This window comes from Melospiza melodia, chromosome 27 (assembly GCF_035770615.1).
Source record: "Melospiza melodia melodia isolate bMelMel2 chromosome 27, bMelMel2.pri, whole genome shotgun sequence".
Taxonomy (NCBI): Eukaryota; Metazoa; Chordata; class Aves; order Passeriformes; family Passerellidae; genus Melospiza; species Melospiza melodia.
Window position 1 is genome coordinate 7,092,634 of NC_086220.1, and position 25,352 is coordinate 7,117,985.

The following is a 25,352-nucleotide window of genomic DNA, read 5'->3' on the forward strand; positions in this document are numbered from 1 at the left end:
GTCGGGGGCTGTCAGTGTGTCGGGGGGTGTGAGTGAGTGTGTCGGGGGTGTGAGTGTGTCGGGGGGTGTGAGTGTGTCAGGGTGTGTGTCGGGGGCTGTCAGTGTGTCGGGGGGTGTGAGTGAGTGTGTCGGGGGTGTGAGTGTGTCGGTGTGTGCACGCTCCACTCCGGGGCTTTGCGCGAGCCGCGCATCAGCGGTAGGAGGGGACAGAGCCGCTCCTGGGGCGCACCGGCAGCCCCGGCTCCGCAGGTGCCGCCCGACCGGCACCGGCACCGCACGGCTCGGCCCGGAACAGCCCGCCTCGGCTCGGCTCGGCTCGGCTCGGCTCGGCTCGGCAGGGCGCGGAAGGGAGCGGCCGGAGCCGTGGCAGCCGCGGGACGGGCCGGCGCGGCCGCTCTAAGATGTGCCATGAGCCGCCCGGCCCCGGCGCCGAGCGGCCGCTCCTGAGCCCCGGGCAGCAGCAGCCGCTCCTGTCCCCGCTGCCCCTGGGGCCGTAGGGCCGCGCCGGCCCGAGCCCGACCCAACGATGCCCCATCTCTGGCCGGCGCTCCGCCGCGTCCTCTGGGAATACTGGGCAGCGCTCCTGGTCGGCGGCTTCTGGGGACAGAGCTCGCACGGGATGCCGCATGTCATCCGGATCGGTAAGGGCTGCGGGAGAACTTCGGGGACGGGCGGAGAGCGCGCTGCCCGGGGGATGCGGTGCCCGGGGCTGCGGGATGCGCTGTCCGGAGCCGGGGCGGAGGTTCCCCCGGCCAAGGATGCGCCGTCCGGAGCCGGGGGGAAGGATGCGCTGTCCGGGGCTGGGAGGCGCTGCCGGGTGCCAGGGGGGAAGGTGCCGGCGGCGAGGCGGGGGCTGTGTCCCGGAACGGAGCGAGCAGCCGCCCCGGGCGAGGTGCCATGGGGGTGCCGGGCACCTTGCGAAGAGAAGAGGAGAGTGCTGTCCCTCTGTCCCTTTCCCCGGGGAAAGGGAACGCTTTGCTCCGGAAAGGAGGAATGCTTTGCCTCTGGAGAGGGAGGATGCTGAGCCCGCAAAGACGGGGGATGCCGAGCACCCGGAGAGTAGGGATGCTGATTCCCTGGAGAAGGTGGATTTTTGCTCACGGAGATGCGGGATGCCGAGCCCCCGGAGAGGGGGATGCGGTTGTTTGCGGTACCCGGTGCGAGGAGAGCTGTCGAGCCTGCGGCAATAGGGTGCTGTGCAGGGCTGCTTTGACCCAGGGCTGGATGTGCCCAGAACAAGGGACAGACAGCCCGGGGGGACCGAGTGCCGCTGCCTGGAGGATGCCGGTGGGCTGGCTCCGCTGCAGCTGCTGCTGAGGACCGGGCGTGTTTCATTAAATTGCTGAGGTTCTGGGGAAAATTAATTTTTAATAATGTTACATAAAGTAATTGCACAGATAACATCCTGGGAATGAGTCTGCGATCTTTCTTTTTCTAATTAAACGAGATACTTGTTTTAATCATGTCATGTAAAGAACGGCACTGATTTCTGTTACATCCCATGCACTTTGCCATTGGTACACATTCCCGGGGATTTGCTGTCTGCCCACTAAAAATTACAAGGACAGGTTTACCTGCCTTTTGACTGTTCAAATTTTAACTCAGAGAAACCAGTGAAAATTGAATAGATTTGTGAATAATTTTAACTGTAAAAAAAAAAAAAAAAAAAAAAAAAAAAAAAAAAAAAAGGGTCTTACTTTAGCCAGTGCAACTGCACAGCAACAATGTGAAAGCCAGAAAGAGAAAAATGCTGTTCCTGAGGGACAGGTGCTTTTTGAAGTGAAACACTGTCACCTCCAGCACGGCTTGAAGTGGCTGCATGGCCCAGATCGTGTCATGGACAAGGGCTTGATTCTTGCAGGGTGAGCATCTGGTGTCCCCCGGACTCCTGTGACTGGGGTGCTCCAGGCAGATGTTACCCCGCGCACATTGTGGCGCCAGGAATATCGGTGGAAAAGGTTAATGGATCTGCCTCCGGGCCTGGGGCCCTGGCGGCTGCTGAACTTTCACCAGAGCCAAGCTGTTTAGTATGCTCAGCCTCCTCCTGGAACAGCTGGAAATGTTTTGTGCCACACAAACCCACTCCCAGGAACGCTGGTTGTGGTTGCTGACAGGGCTCTGCAGGAGCGGGGAGGAGGCATCAGTCCTGTTGTGAGACCCCTCATTGTGTCACCAGCCTGTCCCCACGGCCAGCCCCGCAGTGCTGGGGTGGCAGAGTGTTGGAGTTTCCCTCCCCGGCGGGTCCCAGGGCTCTGATCACCTTTGGGACCGTGAGCTGTGTGTGCAGGGGGAGCTGTGGCAGCTGGGCTGCCGGGCTGGCAGCTCCTCCTGCTTCGGGCTTGGCAGCAGCGGGGCTGAGGCTGATTCTCGGTGCCCAGAGCCGGCTGCTGCCAGGCTGGAGCTCCGAGGAGGCGGCCAGGGGCGGCTGCAGATGTGGCAGATGCTGGTGGGGAGATGGGCTGGGGCCGCTGGGGCTGGCGGCTGCTGAGGCTCCAGGGAACGCTCGCCCAGCTCATGGGAATATTCAGGATACTCAGGAGTATCCCTGGGGGCTCTGTGGAGATGTTTAGTCTCGACTCTCAGTGCCTCAGTTGTCCTGAAAATGGATTTTTCCAGGCTCAAAGCAATTGCACAAAAGGACAGAGGAGATTTCAATGCAGAGACTGCTGCCAGCCCGTCACGAAAACACTTGGGTCTGCTGCAGCTCTGCTCCCCTTCGCCGGGCAGGGAGGGAGGGATGGAGGCTGGGAGGGAGGGATAGAGGCAAGGAGAGAGAGATGAAGGCAGGGAGGGAGGGATGGAGGCAAGGAGAGAGAGATGGAGGCAAGGAGAGATGGAGGCAGGGAGGGAGGGATGGAGGCTGGGAGGGAGGGATGGAGGCAAGGAGAGAGGGATGAAGGCAGGGAGGGAGAGATGAAGGAGGAAAGGAGGGATGGAGGCAGGGAGGAATGGAGGCAGGGAGGGATGGAGGCACAGAGAGAGGGATGAAGGCAGGGATGGAAGGATGAAGGCAGGGATGGAAGGATGAAGGCAGGGATGGAGGCAGGGAGGAAGGGATGGAGGCAGGCAGGGAGGGATGGAGGCACGGAGAGAGGGATGGAGGAAGGGATGGAAGGATGGAGGCAAGAAGGGATGGAGGCACAGAGAGAGGGATGAAGGCAGGGATGGAGGGATGGAGGCAGGCAGGGAGGGATGGAGGCACGGAGAGAGGGATGGAGGAAGGGATGGAAGGATGGAAGCAGGAAGGGAGGAAGGGAAGAAGCATTGCCCACTGCAGGAGCACAGCTGTGCCACTGCCAGCACTGCCGTGTCTTCCACAGGAACAATTTCCCTTTACCTGCTGAGAAATCCCACAACAGCTAGCCCCTCATCCAGCCACCTTCTTGATCACTAAAGTAAGAGACTTAAAAGATCAGGAAAAGGCTTTAATCGGGGCTGCAGGGAGATCTGTGTTTACCTTCTCTCTCAGCTAAAACTGGCATCATTTTGTGACCTCTTTTTCAGCCCACTGGAAAACTGCAGCTTCTTGCCCTGCATTAATTTGTGCAAAGATGCCCTGGCTTTCAAGTAATTATTTTAATTATTAGGTTATACCAAGAAGTGCAGAGCACTTAAGTAACTATTGGTTTAGCACTGAAAATCAAACCAGAGAGAAAGCAGGTAACTTCTCAAAGCTCTCTTTTTTTCCCCTGTGAAGCTGACTATTAAAATAAATACAGGGAGAGATATCTAAGAAAGGGAAGAAAAAGCCAAAGCGCTCTTTCTCTCCCCAGTAAAATATAAATATTTAATCTACACATCTAAACATAATCTATACATTCACATGTACAAAGAAAATCTGTGCCTTGTTACAGGATGGGTTTTTAAAGCAGGACTTTATATCTGAAGCTCCTTCAACAGCTGCTCGGTTATTACGCAATCTGTTAAATATTTGAAAACGCCGTATCAGAAAACACCACCCGGGTGCTCGATTGAGCTCCGAGGTGCCCTGGAGCAGAGGAAGAGGAGGGTGGTGGTGAGAGGAGCAGCCCGTGCTCATCTCGCTGAGGGATGCTGCGCTGCTGCCCGCCCTCACTGCGGCTGAGCCCGGCGCCTCACACCTGGCACCACGAGCTGCTGAGCATTTGCACCATCGCAGCTAAAGCAGTGCCAGGAGGTGCTTGTGGGACGTGCAGAGCCCCTTTGTCCAACCCTGCGCTCGGATTAAACAGCAGCACACAGACAGAGCCTGATGCCATTTTGCAGAGCTGGTGGCACCGTCCCTAACAAAGCAGGGCGGGATGGCTGGGATAGGTGGAGCAGGACTGGCGGCTCCAGCAGAACCCTTTTTGTGGCTGAAGCATCATCAGGAATTCCTCCGAGTGATGCTTTTGAGGGGTGATGTGTTAGTGAGACACGGTGAGGGTCGGATGCCAATGGGCTGAGATCAGTGAATTGTAAAGAACAGACCCCTGGCACTGGGCAGGCAGCAGGAGCTGGATTTGGGGGGTCCTGAGTGGGTTTGCATTCAGGAGCTGGATCTAGGAGGTCCTGAGTGGGTTTACACCCAGGAGCTGGATTTGGGGTGTCCTGAGTGGGTTTGCTCTCAGGATTTGGGTTTGAGGTGTCCTGAGTGGGTTTGCACTCAGGAGCTGGGTTTGGGGGGGTTCTGCATTCAGGAGCTATATTTGGGGAGTGTCCTGAGTGGGTTTGCACTCAGGAGCTGGATTTGCACTCAGGAGCTGGGTTCGGGGTATCCTGAGTGGGTTTGCACTCAGGAGCTGGATTTGAGGTGCCCTGAGTGGGTTTGCATTCAGGAGATAGATTTGGGGGGCCCTGCATTCAGGAGCTGGATTTGGGGGTGTCCTGAGTGGGTTTGCACTCAGGAGCTGGATTTGCACTCAGGAGCTGGATTCAGGGGTTCCTGAGTGGGTTTACATTGAGGAGCTGAATTCAGGGGGCCCTGAGTGGGTTTGCACTCAGGTGCTGCTGGATTTGGGGGGTCCTGAGTGGGTTTGCATTCAGGAACTGGATTCGGGGATGCTGAGTGGGTTTGCACTCAGGTGCTGCTCAGAAGGTGACACCACACTGTCCTGCTGCCATCATTGTCCTTGGCCACCCCACTCCAGCCAGGAGTGCCCCTGATGTGCCCCCTGTGTGGGCAAGGGGACAGGAAGGATCCCACTCTTCCCTTGGGTCACCCCAAGCCCAGCTGTGTGCCCCTCTGCAGGAGGAGTGTGCCAGGCCAGAAAATGGGTTCATTTTCCTTATTGCTTATAAAAGGCATCACCTCCACGTCTGGGTCCTCACTTTTGTGCCAGGATTTTACTGAGATTCTATTCCTGCTGATATTTGTGGCAATAATCCCACCTCGAGCATGTCTGACAGTCCCACTCCTGTGTCTCTGAAGTCGCTGTGAGCAGGATCAGTCTCCAGCAAAGCTTTTAAACAAACAACCCTGCGTGAGGAATTTATCGGATTTTATTTCTTGTAGTGTCTTTCGAAGCTGTGTTTGCACAGAGAAGGGGTCAGAGCATCGATTGTTTGTATGATTTGCAAGTAACACAGAAAAATGCAATCAAATTGGAATCCGTGTGAGAAAAATATCATTGATCATTTTACACAAATACACAGAAAACAAATTATGTGGATAATTATCCTGCTCTGTGTGATTGGCTTTTCTGAGGCTTATTATGCCTGTCAGGAATTTTATTTTGAAACCACCTTCCCACACTCTGCAAATGAAGTTGTATTTTTAAAAATAAAGCAGAAACAGGCTTTTCCAGGCTGAAAAGGCAGCACCCAAGGGCTGGGAGCTGCACATCCACGGGGGACACGAATGCTGGAGTGGGAATCCTCAGCAAGGCAGCTCCAGGGTTTTTCTGCCTGGTGACCAGAGTGGCCAGAGTGCTTTGGGGTTGGCAGCAGGGTGGTTTTAAATCACTTATTGCCTTTGTAGCTTCTGCTGCATTCCCTTGGGCATTTCTGTGACCGTGCACCCACTGCTCAAGCATTTCATGGTTGATAAAGTTATTTCAGGTCACGAGACGCTTTGTGTGTCAGATAACACATTCTGGTAATTTCAGCAGGATAGGAGGGCGGCAGTGTAAATTGTTTGGTGGTAAATGAATTCTGAATACATTTGAATAACAATGTTAACTCTTTATCGCAGAATAGTCTAATTATTTGATCTTGGCATTCTCTCGAGAACTTCATACAGGAAATTAAGATCAAACCACATAGCAGGAAAGAATGGATTCTCATTTATCACGAGGCAGGAGAGACACCAGAGCAGACAGCTCCGTGCTGGGCTGATACCTCAGGGCACTGGGCACTCTCGGGCTGGGGCAGCAGGGGTGGGCACGGCTTGAGGGGTGAGGGAGCCTTGGGGGGCTGGTGGTGAGTGGAGAGAGGGGGCTGCACATGTCCTGACAGCGGGACACTGTGAGACACACTGGGACACACTGACACACACCGGGACACACTGACACACACTGGGACACACTGACACACACTGGGACATGCTGACACTCACTGGGACACACTGACACACACTGGGACATGCTGACACTCACCGGGACACACTGACACTCACCGGGACACACTGACATACACTGGGACATGCTGACACACACTGGGACACACTGACACTCACCAGGACACACTGACACACACCGGGACATGCTGACACTCACCAGGACACACAGACCACACTGGGACACACTGACACTCACTGGGACACACTGACACACACTGGGACATGCTGACACTCACCAGGACACACTGACACTCACCAGGACACACTGACATACACCAGGACACACTGACACTCACTGGGACACGCTGACACTCACCAGGACACACTGACACACTCTGGGACACACTGACACACACTGGGACATGCTGACACTCACCGGGACACACTGACACTCACCGGGACACACTGACACACACTGGGACATGCTGACACTCACCAGGACACACAGACCACACCGGGACACCATGACACACACCAGGACACACTGACACACACCAGGACACACTGACACTCACCGGGACACACTGACACACACTGGGACATGCTGACACTCACCAGGACACAGTGGCACACACTGGGACATGCTGACACTCACCAGGACACACAGACCACACTGGGACACCATGACACTCACCAGGACACACTGACACACACCAGGACACACTGACACACACCAGGACACAGTGACACACCTTGGACACCCGGACACTCACCAGGACACAGACACACACCAGGACACAGTGACACACCTTGGACACCCTGACACTCACCAGGACACACAGGCACACGCCAGGACACACTGACACACACTGGGACACCATGACACCAGGACACAATGACACACCTCAGACACTGTGACACTTACTGGGACACACTGACACCCTGGGACACAGTGACACACTCTGGTACACACAGACACACACTGGGATACCCTGACACACACTAGGACACCCTGACACACTCTGGGACGCTGTGACACACACCAGGACCCACTGACACTCACCAGGACACACTGACACACTCTGGGACACCCTGACACACCCTGGGACACACTGACACCCTGGGACATACTGACACACACCAGGACACACTGACACACACAGGGACACCGTGTCACACGTGCCTTTGGCACCTCCTCTCATGCTGCAGTGTCACCTCTGGTTTTACCCCCAGCAGGTGCAAATCCCCCTCTCTGCCCCGAATCTCTGCATCTCGGGTGTTTTTATTAACAAAACCAGGCAGAGCCTGATGTTGGGAGAAGGTTCCTGTAGAGCCTGCCCGGAGCTACACCGAGCTCATCCTGTCCCCGGGCAGAGCTGGCTCCCTTTCCCCGGGCAATGAGGCTCTCCTTGGGTACAGAGCAGCGCTTGCAGGGAATCAGCGCTCCTGACTGACACCCAGCCTCCCCGCCTGTCGCGATATGCGCTGGCGCCCGGCCGGGCCCCGCATCGGCAGAGGGCAGTGCCCCGCCGCGGCTCCGCACCCTCCGCGGAGCAGCGCGGATCCGCAGCGCTCGCACCGAGCTGTGCCGGCACAGTGCGGGAAATGCTGGAATCTCCTGTCCGGGCAGAGCGGATCCGCAGCGCTCGCACCGAGCTGTGCCGGCAGGGATGCGGGAAATGTTGGAATCTCCTGCCCGGGCAGAGCGGATCAGCAGCGCTCGCACCGAGCTGTGCCGGCAGGGATGCGGGAAATGCGGGAATCTCCTGCCCGGGCAGCGCGGATCCGCAGCGCTCGCACCGAGCTGTGCCGGCAGGGATGCGGTGCTGGAGTCTCCTCCCAAAACAGCACGGATCCACAGCGCTCACACCGAGCTGTGCCGGCACAGATGCTGGAGATGCTGGGGATGCTGGAATCTCCTCCTGGGGCAGCGTGAATCCACAGCGCTCGAACAGAGCTGTGCCAGCAGAGATGCTGGAAGTGCTGGAGTCTCCTGCCGAGGCAGAGGGGATGTCCAGCGCTTGCACGGAGCTGTGCCAGTTGTGCCAGCAGAGCTGCGGTGCAGGAGTCCCTCCTCCCGGGCAGAGCGGATCTCCAGCGCTCGAACCGAGCTGGATCAGCAGAGATGCTGGGGATGCTGGAGTCTCCTGCCGGGGCAGAGCAGATCTCCCGCGCTGGCACCGAGCTGTGGAGATGCTGGAGTCTCCTGCCGGGGCAGAGCAGTGCCAGCAGAGATGCTGGAAATGCTGGGGATGTTGGAGCCTCTCCTCTCAAAACAGCACAGATCTCCAGCGCTCTCACACGGAGCTGTGCCAGCAGAACTGCTGGAGATGCTGGAGTCTCCTCCCGGGGCAGAGCAGATCTCCAGCGCTGGCACTGAGCTGTGCCAGCAGAGATGCTGGAGATGCTGGAGTCTCTCCTCCCAAAACAGCACAAATCTCCAGTTCTCGCAACAGCTCTCTCTGAGCGAGACCTGGAGACTCCAGCATCTCCAGCATCTGTGCCAGCAGAGATGCTCGAGATGCTGGAGTCTCTCTTCCCAGGGCAGAGTGGATCTCCAGCGCTCCCACGGAGCCATACCAGCAGAGTGCTGAAAATGCTGGAGTCCCTCCTCCCAGAGCAGAGCAGATCTCCAGCGCTCGAACCGAGCTGTGCTAGCACAGATGTGATGCTGGAGTCTCCTGCCGGGGCAGGGCGGATCTCCAGTGCTCGCACCGAGCTGTGGAGATGCTGGAGTCTCTTCTCCCAAAACAGCACAGATCTCCAGCTCTCACACGGAGCTGTGCCAGCAGAGATGCTGGAGATGCTGGAGTCTCTCCTCCCGGGGCAGAGCGGATCTCCAGCTCTCGCACAGAGCTGTGCCGGCTGAGATGCGGTGCTGGAGTCTCCTCTCGGAGCAGCGGGGATCTCCAGCGCTGGCACCGAGCTGTGGAGGTGCTGGAGTCGCTCCTCCAGGAGCAGAGTGGATCTCCAGCTCTCGCACAGAATTATGCCAGCTGAGATGCTGGAGATGCTGGAGATGCTGGAGTCTCCTCCCGAGGCAGAGCGGATCTCCGGCGCTCGAACAGAGCTGTGCCAGCTGAGCTGCTGGGGATGCTGGAGTCTCTGCACCCAAACCAGCACGAATCTCCAGTGCTCGAATGGAGCTGTGCCAGCTGTGCCAGCTGAGCTGCTGGAGATGCTGGAAGTGCTGGAGGTGCTGGAGTCCCCTCCCGGAGCAGCACGGATCTCCAGCGCTCGAACCGAGCTCTGCCAGGAGAGATGCTGGGGATGCTGGAGTGTCTCGCGGAGGAGACACGGTGGCAAATCCGCCCGTCGCGGTGTTTGTAGCCAGCATTAAGCCTCCTAATCCGGTGTAATGTGTGTCTCCACCAGTTTCGCAATCTCCTTCGCCTCCTCTCGGCTGCAGCTTTACGGCGATGCTGTCTGGGCTGCTCCCTGTGCACAGCAGAGTCTCTGGGAATGGCAGATAGCGAGCTGAAAGCACCGGAGCCGCGGAGGGGGGATAGAGGGGAAGGCTGAGAGGAGCTGAGGGCTGAACGAGAGGATCAGAACTGCTCCATGGCAGGAACAGGAGTGCTGTGCCCCAGCTCGGTTTGCCAGGCAGGGATTGTCGCAGTGTGGGCCGGTGCAGAGGGGGTTTCAGTAGGATGGGGGTTCATGCATTGATATATGGATTTGTGTTATTGACAGTGAAAACAGGGGTGATGTGCTGCTATTTACCACTTGTGATAAAGACTAAAACAGATGCAGGTCCTTAGCACAAGCGAGAGCTCTTAAAGCAGGTGGAGGGCTCAGCTCATTGCTTTGTCATTGCTCCTGCACCAGCTTTTCTTTGTGGTCGCATTTGTTAACCCTTTCTGCCCCCTCTCAGCCCCCTTTGCTATGCTGCCCCCGGGGGAGCCAAAGCTCCAGTGCTCAGGTTTGCACTGTGAGACTCTCACCTCGCCAGCATTACCTGGCTCCTTGTGCTTTAAATCTGCAGCGAGACTGAGCATGAACACACAAATACGGATGTGACTGCTCCGTTATTTCTGGCAGGGAAGATCATCAGCCAAACGCGGTTCAGCTGCAAGCGGCTGAGGAGAGCGTGGGGTACCCCTGCGTCAGAGGCAACCCCAGAGCTGCTCTGAGCTTCCCCCACGCTGCTCAGCTCTGCAGCACTGGCAGGAAGAGAGGAGAGCAGACACCAGCCTTGGGCACCACACAGTATCTCTATTATTCAATACTTCAGTCCAGGGACCTCGTTAGACTTTGGCTTTTTTGCTGTGCCCCAGCCAAGAAGCTGCACTCCCCAGCGTGGGGTCAGATTCAGAGAATAAAAATAAGTATTGGGAAGTAATAAGGGAACAACTGGCACATTCTGTGTCAGCTTGTTTTGCCTGGGACATTCAGCACAGCAGTGTGACCTGGAAAGCAGCAGGAGGGACTGGGCTTCCAAAGGCACGGATGCTGTGGGGACATTTGGAGAAGTTTTTAAGCACAGATAAACCAGCTAATACCAAAGGCACGAAACAGAGACTTAAAATTACATAAGTGTTCAGATAAATTTGTGAATTTGGTCCTTGCACTTTGCTCATTGCTCTGGAAATTGGGCACTGGGGATCCCGTCTAAGGGGTACCCATCTCCCCTGGACTGGAGCACTCAGTGTTACACAGGCTTTTGTGACAAAGTCCAATTTCTCCCTGGCACCTGCAAGCAGCAGTTTGGGTGGAAATGGTGTTTCCTGCCTCCAGTAAGGACTGGGATGAGGCCACAGCCTGCCCTGGCACTCATTAACTCGTAATGACATCTGATGGTTTTGATATTTCCTTTGTTCCCACTGGGGACTTGGGGGTGAACAGAGCAGATCTCTGAACTCCCCAGCTCCCAGGTGAGTAGGAAGGTACATCATTCCCAAAATAACAGAGCTGGTTCTGCAGAGCCCAAACTCGATTAGAGCCGTGGAATGTACGGGGAGAGAGCCGGCGGCGCCGTGGGCGGCTCCCCCACTCTAATGAATAGACGGCTGTCAGCTCGCACTCTTCTCCCAGGATGAAGCAGTAAATAAAATCTGGTATAACCCACAAATTTAGCAGAGTTACGGCTGTCTGTGGGGACTGAGGTGTTAGACTCATTGGTTAGTTTTGCAGTGAATTCGAAGCGCTCTGAGGGAAGTCACCGCAGTGATTTGAAATTCCACCCCCTGTGAGACACCGTGCCTGCCTGGGCTGACGGGGATTTTTCCTGCCTGCAGCAGAAGTTTTGTGCTGGGAACGGGGTGGATTCTGTTCTGAATGGAACAAAAAGCCTCAACACCTGCTCTGCAGAGGAGACAAGGCTGGATGTCAGAATCTCAGGATGCTTTGGGTTGGAAGGGACATGAAAACTCAGCTCAGTCCACAATCTCAGAATGCTTTGGGTTGGAAGGGGCATGAAAACTCAGCTCATTCCACAGTCTCTGAATGCTTTGGGTTGGAAGGGACATGAAAACTCAGCTCATTCCACAATCTCAGAATGCTTTGGGTTGGAAGGGGCATGAAAACTCAGCTCAGTCCACAATCTCAGAATGCTTTGGGTTGGAAGGGACATCAAAGATCATCTCATTCCACCCCCTTGCCATGGCAGGACACCTTCCACTGTCCCAGGGTGCTCCAAGCCCTGTCCAACCTGGCCCTGGACACTTCCAGGATGGGGCTGATGTTCCCCTGGGGCTCTGTCACTATAGGACACGAAATAAAACAATGCACACGCACTGTTGTTCTTAAGGTAAAAAGAGGGAAGTTTATTTTCTGACTCCAACATTTATAGATTTCCAAAAGTGACAGTGCATTGGAGGGTGACAGTGCCACCTCTCCAATGACAAACCAACAGTCCATCAAATTTCCTCTATAAAAAATGCAAAACAATAAGTTATTTACAGAAAGCACGTGAGAAAGTTCGTTACAAGAGTGTAAACATCAGAAGGCTTAGAAAAGCTTAAAAAATCAGGGCAGCAGGGCTCTGTCAGATCACCCTGCCCACTGCTGGCACCAAGAACAGCCCCTCACCACGCCAGGGAGGTTCCCTCCCTGCAGAGCCTTGGGACAGACACCAGTCCTTTAGCACTGCAGAACTCTGAGATGATATTCCTTTATGAGATGTGCAGCAAAAGCTACATCATGATTAGCCTCAAAAGCTTTAGCTTTTTCATTGCCCGTGCGAGACAGATTTATAATATTTCCCCTTTCTCTTCTAACACAGGATTCTTAGTGCAGACAGTGATTTATTGAACAATCAATTTCCTTATCTACGTAACACATTCAGGTGATCCATCAACGCCAGATAATCAATCCAGCTCGGGATTTTAAGTGTATATATGTATACTTGTATATATTTTTTCCTCCTGTACTGTTGTCAGGCCAAGTAATGTCTCCCTTTCTTTGCTCCTTTCCTTTCCCAGTGACTCCTGTTTATGATGTGTAAAAGAAACCCCCCAACGTTATATTACACCTTGTAAGTTTTACAGTACTTGAGAGGTTTATGTGCTATGAATGTAAAGGGCAATGCAATAACGCAAAGGGCAGTGAGACATTTTTAAGCACAGAAGGATATACACAGAGCTGAGGAGATAAATCTGGGTGGATAATCGTCCCACTGTGTCTCTCCTATTTATGAGAGGGAAAGACATTCGCTGCAAATCATGCTTCAGGTCACTCGTGCTCTGGTCTCTGCTCTGCTCTGCGTTATTGGCTGCTTTAACTGCTCCTAATCTGCTTTGGGGTCTCTGTGCTGGTTTGGAGCAGTGTCCTGGCCCAGCAGAGGGGGCTCAGCCCAGGTGGGGTGGGATTCCCCATGGCTGAGGGGGTACATTTGTGCTGTGCTGGTGTGAAAAATACCAATCACTTGTTTGAAAATTTTTAAAAATTTAATAGTAATAAAACGGTTAGAAAAATAGTAAAATGTATCTAAATAAATAAATATGTAAAAATAAATATATAAAAAATAAATTGTGTATATAATATACCATATACATGTATACATGTATACATATATACATATATATACATATATACATATATACATATATACATATATACATATATACATATATATACATATATACATATATACATATATACATATATAAAAATAGAAAATAGTAAAAAAAATATATATATTAAAGCAATAAGAATTTGGACAATCACAGTTAGGACAATAAAGGACAATAAAAAAGCAAAGAATTACGAACCTTTCCTCAAAAAAGCATGTCTACCAACAAAGGATTAACCCTTAAAAGCAACAGCCTGTTGCATATTCATACATCTCATACATGAGGCAAACATTCCTTTCAAAGTAGGGATTTTTCTGTTTATTGCCAATTTCTCCCCCTTTATCTTGTAAATCATGGTTTGGCTCCATGGGGGCTGAAAGGAGGTAGAAGCAGCCTTGTTCTTCCTGCAATATTTCTTCTCTTTGGGATTTTAATGTCTTTTTGCTGTTATCTCTGTGCAAAGAATTTCTTGATAATCTTATCCATTCCTTGAGCTAGTTAGAAAAGTATCTTACATCTCATAGTTTCTATTTTAATATTTTGTTGAAGCCTAAAACTATATTTAACGCACTGCTTAAAAGGATTAATACAGCAGAACTTTCTAACATAATACATATAATATTCATTTAATATTTGTGAAAAGCCAATCATAAAATGGGCGTTTTTCACAAATGGGGTACGTGGAATTGGATGTGTGAGTTGGGAAAGGGCTGAGCTGGGGAAGGAGCTGTAGGAGGGAGTCAGAGGAGTCGCAGCTGCCAAGTCTGGAGCTTATGGGTGGTTGAGCTGGGGAAGAGAAGCCTGGGTTCAGCCTCCCACAGTCTGGATGTTCATGCTGGGGTTGGGGCTGGGTAGGAAACTCTTCTGAGAATAGGTCTGGGAACTTCAGCTCACACTGTTCCTGCAGGATGGGAGCTTCTCCTCGGGGGCATTCAGATTTATGAAACAAGCAAGCCATGAATCCCTCTCAAATGTGAATATTCAGAATCCAGCATTTGCAATCAGCAGTAGAATTGGAGACAAAATGCCATTACTTTCAGAGGTCAAGACAAGTTGTACACAAAGGTCACTGTTCCATTCAAAATCCAATTTGTTTTTTGGGCTTAGGATGGCAGAAACGCTGATGGTTTTGTTATTGCCACATGTTGGGTACTTTCTGTGCAGGAAAAGATTTTGTCTTAATTACTTTCAGTTTTAACTGCCTGGCACAGAGAAGGGATTTTCCTGATTCGAACCATCTCTTCAAAAGTTGAGAATTTAACAGGCTGAAAACCTTGAGGTGTGGCAGAGCCCCGTGGAGCTCCCAGGAGCAGGAGCTGGTGGCTGCTGTCCTGCTTCCCATGGTGGCAGCAGCTCTCCAGGATGTCCCTGGGATGGGAGGGGAAGGAGCTGCAGGAAAATCTCTGAATCCATTTCCCTCCCATCCAAGCAGTTCTGCAGAGCCCAGCACCTCCTGCAGCTCCAGGTGCTGCTTCTTTCAGCAGCAATGCCATTATCATTTTAAGCTGAACCAGGGACTTGTAAAAAGGGTGTTCTTGGTTTAAATCTCTGGTCTATAAAATCTTAAGGACCTGCTCCTTCTTTATAGGGAAAGAAAACCATTTTCTTCCTCGTTTTATGTACTTTTCTTCTTGCGAATTTTTATTTCTGCAAAAGCAGTTTTTGTCATCTTTGCTTAGACAAAATTCAAAGTAAGACCCTGGATGTTTTGCTTCAGGGTGGCATCTCAGCTTGGCACATAATATTTGAATGGAAATAGGATCTGCAGTTTTCTCTCCTATTCATCTACATGATGGCAAAAGGGTCGTCCAGAACGGGTATTGCAAAATCTTAGATGAAGCTGATAATATTTTTTAAAATGGAGGGCTTGTCCTTGCACAGTTTATCAAATTTCCTTTAGGTTAAAATTACAAATGAGGTGTTGAATACAAGAAATGCTCAGTTCTTTGAGCAGCTACCTTCTACCCTGTGGTGTATTGCAATAGCCAGGACTGACTTTGGATGTGTGCCTATCTATTTATAAAGGATCAGTAAATAAAATAGTTAGAACCATCTTTACCTAATTTTCTCAGACATCAATGCAGTGGTTTCTATTTGAGTGGTTTTCTTTTCTGCAGTGCAACTTCATCTATGAAATGTGGCAATTTCAGTTGCTGCATCCATTTCTTCCTACTGAAGCGAGAGCAATGGCTCAGAACACCCAAAATCCAGCCTGAGCTGCAGATCCCTCTCTTTACACTTTGGATTTGCATTTATTTTAGGATTTTTCTGAGGCAATTCCCACTTAATTGACTGTCACTCCCTTTCCTTCTCTCTCCTACTCCAAGGATCACACACGCACTTGGTGCCCCTGGCACAGCCACTCCCTCTGTGACTTTCATCTCAGCTGCTCCTCATCCCCAGGCCTCAAAAGTGGAGGGAAGAGAGATGAGCACAGCTGAAATCCTGAACAAGCTGTACTTCCTGGTATTTTAAGAAAATGCTGAATTTTAAGAAAATTCAGAGTTTCCTCAGCAGCTGGATGAGAATTTTTCACTTCACCCCCAGAATGTTCCTGGCTTCCTAAAGATGCTGTGAGGTGCCACCAGCACTGGTGACACTCTGAGCGCCCACACTGACCCCACCACTACGTGCACATGATTTAAAGGGAAGTTTCCCCCCAGCCTGGTGACTATGGATATTTAATGCTGGCCCAGGCACCTCTATATTTTGTGTTATAGGTCTCTATATTCTGTGTTATTAAGGTCATTCTATGTGGTTACATGACTCTTTGTGCTCTGCGAGGGTTTGTGGGGAAACCAATTTCCATATGAATTATGGAAGTTGATACCAACAGGGCTGTAATTCGTAAATTGTTCTGACAGCAACATTTTGTAACAGAACACAGAGAAACCAGGGTAATAAAACTTGCCATTAAGGGAGTGGACTTGTGAGTCCTAGAAAGAAATCTTGTCCGAGGATTATTTATGATCATTGCACACCAAAATGTGTTTTTGCATTTTTATTGCTGGCAAATTACTTGTAAACCCACCAGGGAGCTAATGATTTTTCCTCTGAGGCCATGCAACTTCGTTTTGGTTTATATATATATATATCCATTTCTGCCACCAGTTAAGCTGTCACTTTTGATTTAGATTAACAATAATTATTTCAAAATAGCTCAGGTGTTAAAGGGTTAACTGCCCTTTGACTCCAGCTGACAAAATCCACAGGGCAGTGATTCCAAAGGGGAATGGTGGTGCCTTGGCAGGTTTTCCCTGGATCACTGGAAAGGTGCTAACCACCTCTAATGGGGAGCACGGATTATTTATGTTCTTCTGCTGCTTCTCATTAGTTTTTCACAGCACTTGCTTGAAGAGTTCCGACTTCTCTGCTCCTTCATTAGTGTTACCTGTTCAGCAGCGTGCAGCAGCGGAGGTGACACTTCTGAAAGGAGATTTCTGCTTTGCAGGGGGAGAACAGCAGCAGGAAGCTCTGGACACGGAGCTGGGAGAAGGGACAAGGTTTTAGAGAGGTTTTAGAGAAGTTTTAGAGAGGTTTTAGGTTTCAGTGGCCTGAGCCTGCCTGGTGGCTCCTGTGAAAAATGCTAATCACTTTTTTGTAGAATTTTAAAAGTTTGATAGTAATAAAATGGTTCTAAAAATAGTAATATAATTAGAGTAATAATAATTTGGACAATTAGGATTTAGCGCAATATGAGACAATAAAGAGTTATGGACAGTCCAGGTACATTTTCTGGGTAAAATAAGCCTGAAAAAGGACCCACGTTAACAGAGGATTAACCCTTAAAAGCAACAGCCTGTTGCACATTCATACACCTCATACATGATGCATAAATTCCATTCAAACACAGGATTCTGTCTGGTCACTGTCAACTACTTCCTCTTAATCCTGATGCCTCTTCAGGGCTGAGCAAGGCAGGAAGAACTCGATAAGAGAGCAATAAATTATTTTTCTCTGAAAGATTTAGGTGTCCTGTAGCTGCTATCTCAGTGCAAGTCCTCTCTTAAAAAAGTACCATACATAGCATAGTTTCTATTATAACATTTTGTTATAACCTAGAACTAAATTTAACACACTACTTAGGAGAATTAATACAGCATCACTTTCTAAGACAACACATATAATATTCATTTTAATATTTGCCAAAAGCCAATCATAAAATGCACATTTTTCACACTCCCATCACCCAGGGCTGGTTGCCTGTGCTGAGCCACCCTGGAGCCCTCCAGGGCAGTGCAGCTGTCCCAGACCCAGCACTCGATGGCTTTTCAGCATCAGTGATGTCAGAATTCAGGACATCCCTCTGTCTGTCCTGGACTGCCAGGACCCTGCCAGGGGGCTCAGAGACCCTGGCACAGAGCCCAAAATGCCCCTGTGACTTTGATTATGACCCATGGAGCAAATTACCAACCTTAGATGAGGATCTGCAAGCCACGACAGTTTGAGTAGAATGACAGTGAATTTATCACGGGGTGAAAAATAGATTTTTGGGGGTTTTTAGAATGGGGGTTCAGGGGGCAAGATGGAGGAATCTGGGCATGTCCAGCCTTTCTCCTTCTTCTTCTTGGCCTCCATCTTCTGCTGTGATGGTGGAACTTACAGATTGGTTTAGAGTAGAAGCTCACTGTCTAACATAGGTGATAGGTATTGGAAAGTAACTGTAAATATTGTACATGTAGGTTTTTTTATATAAAAAGATGACAACACTGCCCCAGGGGCAGGCAGAGTGCCTCTGTCTGTCTTGCTGAGTGGACCTTGGATGGACAGGAGAAAGAATTTTATAGATAAGAAAAAATAAACAACCTTGAGACCGAAAACTGAAGAGTTCTGACTCCTTCTTCGAGCACCAGGCTGGGAAAAGAGATTTTCTAACACATTTCGGGGTCACTGTGAGCAGCAGAGACCCCGAGACACTGAGGGGTCCCTCTGCAGCCATCACTGCTCCTGCTCCCTCCCTGACAGTTCAGCTGTGCCCCCCATTGTGTCCTGTCCCCAAATGCCACCAGGGCCTCTGTGCCACTTCACAGGACAGCAGCTTTTACCCTTTTCCTCCCAGGGATGCTCCAGTGACTCACAGCAGGAACACCCGGGCTGCAGGGAGCAGCAGGGAGCTCAAGATCTGCCTTACAAAGGTTAAGGGAGCGCTAAATTATTCCTGGCCGTGGCTCCCAGGGTGATGACACCTCTTGTTTTGTGATGTGCAACCTTGGGCAGCCTTTTCTGGTGCAAAAGAGGCAAAAGCTGCCCCCAGGGACCACTCAGTGGTGCCCACCCACTGCTGTCAGCCCAGCTGGCATCCCCTGGGCACAAGCAGCAAATGGATGGAGATGTTTGTTAGATTTTGGGGGTCATGGGACATTTGTACATTCATTACCAAAGTCACTAATGACTAATTGCATTTTTGATCGTAACAGAAGAGTTTTGTTAGAGCCACGTTTCCTTTATGGATTTTCAAAGCCTTATTTTTAGAGGGATCGTTTTTGATCTGTTGTTGGCTCCTCTTCTGCTCTATTACAGACTCCCTGCATGGCTTTGAACAAATGGCTTTGCTCTTCTTTTCCTTAATTCTGTACTTGTAAAATAGGGCTGAGCACACCAGCAGCTCCTCTGGGCTGTGGGGATGGGAAGGGTTTAGAGCCTGCAGATGTCAGTAGCTGAGCTTGCCACACCCAGCAGGATCTTTGAGGCAGAACAAACAGATTTGAGCAGGCACAGCCCTATTACCAGTGAAATACTGAGATTATAACCCAGGACTCTCTGACTGGAGCAATTCTGGGGAATAAAAAAAAAAAAAGAGTATCCTAAATACACTTAACTGCTTATTTAATGTAGATTTTAAAAGTTATTTATCGAAATTTAGCAACTGTTTACTCAATCCACTACTGGAAAGCCTTTAAAACATACTCTTAATAATCCCTTTGTATTTAACTAATGTACAATAGCGTGTGCTATTACATTGCAATTACATCCTATTTGAAGCACTTAATTAAAAGGGAGGCTGTAATGAGCTCCCAATTGTTTGGCTCCTCAGCCAGACCCACACGATGGAGGATTCTGCCTGTCAGTGGTGCCAGGCTCATCCTGGAATGACACAGTGGCAGCGTGGAGTTGCTGCATGTGAGCCTGGGCCTGGGTCCATTTGGGGCTAGGTACGTGTGGGGCTCTTCAATTTGGGCTTGGGTCCACTTGGGGCTGGATTTGTGTGAAGCTGGTCCATTTGGGACTGGTTCCACATGGAGCTGGGTCTGTGTGGGGCTGGGTGTGTGTGGTGTGTGGGGCTGGTTCATTTGGGGCTGGTTCATTTGGGGCTGGTCTATTTGGGGCTGGTTCTGTGTGGGGCTGGTTCCATGTGGGGTTGGGTCCGTTTGGGACTGGGTTTGTGTGGGTCTGATCCATTTGGGGCTGGTCTATTTGGGGCTGGTTCTGTGTGAGTCTGGGTCCATTTGGGTCTGATCCATTTGGGGCTGGTTCTGTGTGGGTCTGGGTCCATGTGGGGCAGGTCCATGCAGGGCTGGGTCTGTGTGGGGCTGGGTCCATTTGGGACCTGTGTGGAGCTGGTTCCATGTGGAGCTGTGTCCATGTGGGGCTGCTTCGTGTGAGGCTGAGGTTTTTTGTGAGGCTGGATCAGCAGGGCCTTGACCCCATAGGGCTCTCAGGCCCTGGGGATCTCTCCCACTCCATATGGGATGGCTTCAACCTTCTCCTCCTCTCTGGGAGAGAGGCTGGACCATAGACACTTTATGAATCTGGATTCCAAGGACTGGAATGTCCCTGATCAAGTGTGCTCTTCAGAGGCAATCACCCATCCCAGCAGCTCTGGCTTCAGCACTGCCATGGGAACCAGCAGCAGGCCCTGCCCTGCAGGAGCCACCTCCAGCTTTGGCCACGAGTTCTGGTGTGGAAGGGGCAGCAAGTTCTGATGTGGAAGGACAACCTTGGAAGGCACACCAAGGCCAGAATGCTGCGTGATGTTCACGGGAACCTTGGGAATCTTGCTCTGTGCCTGAGCATCACATGGCCTGCCCTGCTCTGCCCTGGCCTCTCCACAGCTGGGAATCACAAACCTGGCACACAGTGCCATGCTGGGAACCATAAATCATAAATCACAGTGCCCTGCTGGGAATCATAAACCTGGCACACAGTGCCATGCTGGTGTGGTCACCCTGCCCCGTGCCAGGCTGGCTCTGTGCAAGAGCTCTCAGACATCTGTCTGCAACCAGCTGCTTGCCATCCCACCAAGTGGCTGCTCTGCTTCTCTCAAATAAAAAATAATAATCCAAGCCCCCTTTAATTCAAGGCTGTTTGAAATCAGAAGTGACAGCAGCTTTGTGCTCGCTCCGTGGCGGGATGTGAAGTTAATTTGTATAAGTGATTCTTTTGCTTTTAATTTATCAGCCTGAGATTCCAAACTGAGGAACACAGGGACCCCACGAGGCATGCCTGAATCTTTCAGGAGTGGAGCTTGTTTGTTTGAGTGCTTAAATATAGCTCTTAATTGTGTGGCTGATCCTGCAGTGCAGTGCAAGGAAGGCAGGATAGGAGATCCTTCTGCTCCCTGGGTCACTGTCCAGGCCCCAGAGTGAGCCAAACCCTTCTCCTGCAGAGAACTGATAGAACAAGGACAGAGGGATCTGTGTGCAGCAGCTCTTTGGGTTTTGCAGGGGATTTTGAGGCCAGCCCAGGTTTATGAACTGCCCAAGAACCCAGCGCACAGTGTCTCATAGAAATCCTGTTTCCCACTCTTCTCGGATTAATTTTTTTTTTTTTAATTTAGAGATGAGGTAATTGAGAGGTGTTTTTCACCTCTCTACAAATCCATTTCCCACACCCTCTCAGCTCAGTTTTATTTTGTTTGCAGTCAAAACCTAATAAGAGGATGAAGGGAGGTTTTGGCAGGGAATGGTCCCAGTCCTGGGTGTGGTGGCTGATGCAGCCACATGTCAGAAATCCAGGATACATGGGCCAGAGAAGGCTGTTCCCTGGCATTTTGGTTGGGAAAGCAAGGATGCTTCAAAGTGAAAGGGAAACAGAAACCTCCAGGTGTTTTTTGTTGTTCCAACCGCTTTAAAATGATGTTTAGATTTCACGTATCAGTAATTACATACACTTGGGTGGTATTTAATGCCAGCCACTGATGGATGCTCTATAATCCTATAGAGAGAGAACACATTTGTTTTCTGAGGCTAACTGCACACAATCTGTTATTGTGTGATGTTGAATACTTTGAGGGTTGGTGCCTTTCAGTGTTGAGCATAAAAGCCAGGCCTCCCTGACAATAACCCCCATTAATCAGGCCTCCCCAGTCCACAAGCCTTGGAGACTGCCACGTCCTCTTTGTACACCAAAGCTTGCCAGGATTCCAGAGTGAAAAACCTCCCACCGATCTCCCTCTCTTTCATTTCTTCTTCTTTTTTTTTGGTTTAAACAGGAAAATAGCCTCCCAGTACAGCTCCCACTGCTTTAGCTGCATCTCCACACGTTTCTTTTAAACTAACTGACAGCTTATGGTGGGAAGGAGAAGCAGCTGCAACTTGTTGGGAGCGGGGGAACTTCACTTCCAGAGGATTCAGCTCCTTTTGTTTTCCACAAGAGCTGTTGAGTGCTCAGAGCTTTAAAAAATAAGGCCACTCATTCAGGCTCCTGAAGCATGGATTCAGGGCAGAGGTGTTTGCAGGCTCTCCAGAGAGCTGGGAGCAGGAATGAGCCCCCAGAGCCCCACTGGCTGCTGTGCTTGGCTACACTTCCACAAAGTCCCATGGGAAATGAAATTTTGGTGCTTCAGCTCAACTTTTCATCCCTGTTGGAGTCCTCAGCTGTGCTGTTTGATATGTCCCAAACTCCCCAACTGCTCTGAGTGGATGGGAATGATAGAAGGAGAGGACACAGCCTTAAGCTGCACCAAGGGAAGTTTAGGTGAGATGTTAAAAAGAAATTTTTCTCTGAAAGAGTGACTGGGAAACGGAATTGTCTGCCCAGGGAGAGGTAGAATCACCATCCCTGGAGGAGTTTAAAAACAGACTGGAGGTGTTACTCAGAGCCAAGGTTTAGCTGATAGGAGGTTTTAGGACATGGGTTGGGCTAGGTGATATTAAAGGTATTTTCCAACCTAGTTTATTCTGTGATTCAGGACCACTCCAAAGTGAGCCTGCTTTTCCTGAGGTGCTGAAGCTTGCCAGGGCTTGTGATGCACCTTGGGGAGAAGAGCCCTCCACAATGGCCAAGGATTTGTGGTACTCCTTGGGAAGAGGGATCCTCTACAATGGCCATGGGTTTGTGGTGTTCTTTGGGGAGAAGGACCCTCCACAATGGCCATGGGTTTGTGGTGCTCCTTGGGGAGATGGACCCTCCACAATGGCCAAAGGTTTGTGGTGCTCCTTGGGGAGAAGGGCCCTCCACAATGCCCATGGGTTTGTGGTGCTCTTTGGGGAGAAGGGCCCTCCACAATGGTTTAAAGCCCGTTGGAAAAAGCCAGAACATGCAAGAAAAGCCATCCAAACCTAGACTGCAGCTGGACACTTTGGTGTTGAGCAGTGTGTAACCTCGGCCTCACCCAAGCTGTATTTTCCTCCTGAGTCAGTCCCTGCCTGTCCTTGAGGGGCAGTTTCTCAATAGAGAAAAGACTCCTCGGAGCTACCAGCCAAAATAAACCTAATTGTTGCATTGTGTCTGAGCAAGTCTGAAAGTTGCCAGTAACAGCTATCTCAGACCGTCACAATCAACATAATTTTGGTCTTAATTGCTAAGTATTGCTGTAGAAAGACTGGTTGTCTTTCTGCTCCAAGTCCTCACAGTTGCTCTCCCAGGTTTCAAGATGCAGTGAAAGTTTTTGGGTTGGTTTTTCTTTTTTTTTTTCTTCTTCACACTACGTTTCAAATGCTTCATTGTCAAACTGGTTAAAAGACCTTATTTATAAAACGTGTGCGTCTCTTTCAGCTTAACTGAAAAGGCATTAAAATAACTGCAGCTGTGGAAAGAATAATTACAGCGAGATTTTGTCAAGGACTCTCTTGTCTGATGTTGCCATCTGTGACATGGTGAATGCAAAGATCATTTGAAACATAGGCAGTTAATGTAGAGAATAATTTCAGAGCTTTCGATATTTATGGTAAATTATTTAAGTTTATTGTTTGGTTTTATGGCCTCATTATTCTGTGTGGTAAGGATCTCTGCTTTTTGTGTTGTTCTGCACTTCGATTTCCACAATGTGAAAGAAAAGAACCCTGCAGTAAAAGTAACACTTCACACGTTTCAGAAGTGTTTCAAGGAGACATCATACTAATCAGATTATTTTCATGCACCTCAATATCATCCCTGATGCCTTTTAAAAAAAAATCTGCAGAGAAAGATTTTCTTCTTGACCAGGTGTTAATAGTCAGTCCTTCAGGCATGGGCAGTGACAGGGGCTGGTAAACATTACAGACTTGCATTAATTTGCTCTTGTCTCTTAGAATATTGTTTCTGAGACTCCCTCTGAGAGGACATTGCTGCATTATTTCCTTCAACAACCCCTGACTGGCCAAATTAGGAACAGACTGTCGCACTGGAAATGAGTAATTGGCTGCCAGAGACACAGAAAAGGGGACTTGGCTTCCCCCAGCCTGGCTGCTCTGTACAGGGGCTGCTGCTGGAGCCAAATCCGTGTGCTAATTAATCAAATGAGGGCATGGCCAGGCTGTGGGCAGCTCCTGTGTGGGCACTGCCAGGCTCCCCATGCTCCTCCTGTGTGGTGGTGTTTGAGGGTACCCAGGACAAGGGAAGAGATGAGAATCTTGACTCCATATTTCAGAAGGCTGATTTATTATTTTATGATATATATTATGTTAAAGCTATACTAAAAGAATAGAAGAAAGGATTTCATCAGAAGGCTAGCTAAGAATAGAAAAAGAAAGAATGATAACAAAGGTTTGTGGCTCGGACAGAGTCCAAGCCAGCTGACTGTGATTGGCCATTAATTAAAAACAACCCCATGAGACCAATCACAGATGCACCTGTTGCATTCCACAGCAGCAGATAATCAATGTTTGCATTTTGTTCCTGAGGCCTCTTAGCTTCTCAGGAGGAAAAATCCTAAGGAAAGGATTTTTCATAAAAGATGTCTGTGACAATGAACTTTTCAGTGGAATTGGGGTTGTCTTTCCAACAGCTGAGGGCTGCAGCTCTGCTGTGTGCTGGCAGTCCTGGGCAGCTGCTTTGGAGAACTTGGGAGGGATCAGGAGCCACCTGTGTGCCCCTGCACAAGAGTGTCTTCCCACCAGCCAGCCTTCTGTGCGTGCCCTCTGCAGCTGCTCAACATCTGGATCTCTGTCTGGCTCTGTCCATGCTCTGGAGGTGATGGCAGCACAGCCTGAGCACCCAGAACTGCTCCAGCTTCTCCTCCATGGCTCACTGGGCAGGGCACAGCTTCTCCAGCCAGGAGCTCTGCCCTGCTGATATGTGTTTGTCTCCAGGAGAGGGCTGTGGGCAGCTCTGGAAACCTGAAATGCTGCAGGAGGTGGGAGGGGAAGGTCAGGAGCCTGCAGTGAGCAGATGTGCAGCAAGCTGAGCATGGTGCAGCCAGCAGGACAGCAGCACATGGTGACAAGGGCCAAGTTGGCTCTGTCCAACTCCTGCAGATAGGAGACAAGGTCAGAACCTTTCCTACACCCTCATTTTGCACCCTGGGTTGTGTTTACAGCCACTGTCTCAGCCCATGAGGTAGCACTGGCTGGTTTTGGCACTATGCTGTTGGAAGGAGGCAAAGCCTCTCCCAGGATCCCAGAGCCCTGTGGGTCTGTGCACCCACAAGCATCCACTCCCTTTGTCCATACATTTGTTTTTCCTGTCCATAAAGGCACAGAGATCCAGTTTGCCACAGCCCAAATGCTGTGGGCTTACTACAA

The 25,352-nt window shown here is 50.5% G+C and overlaps 1 protein-coding gene across 3 annotated transcripts in view; it reads left to right on the plus strand.

Annotated features, from left to right (window-relative positions):
- The first annotated feature begins 468 nt into the window (after positions 1–468).
- Positions 469–25,352, plus strand: part of GRIK3 (glutamate ionotropic receptor kainate type subunit 3) — a 127,884-nt gene continuing 103,000 nt past the window's right edge. The window contains exon 1 of one of the 3 annotated variants that reach the window (XM_063177674.1): positions 469–641. In XM_063177674.1, coding sequence (XP_063033744.1) covers positions 527–641 — 115 coding nt within the window. In that variant the 5' untranslated portion in view covers positions 469–526. The remainder of the gene's footprint in view (positions 642–25,352) is intronic. The other 2 variants (XM_063177673.1, XM_063177676.1) reach the window with 2 other exon arrangements.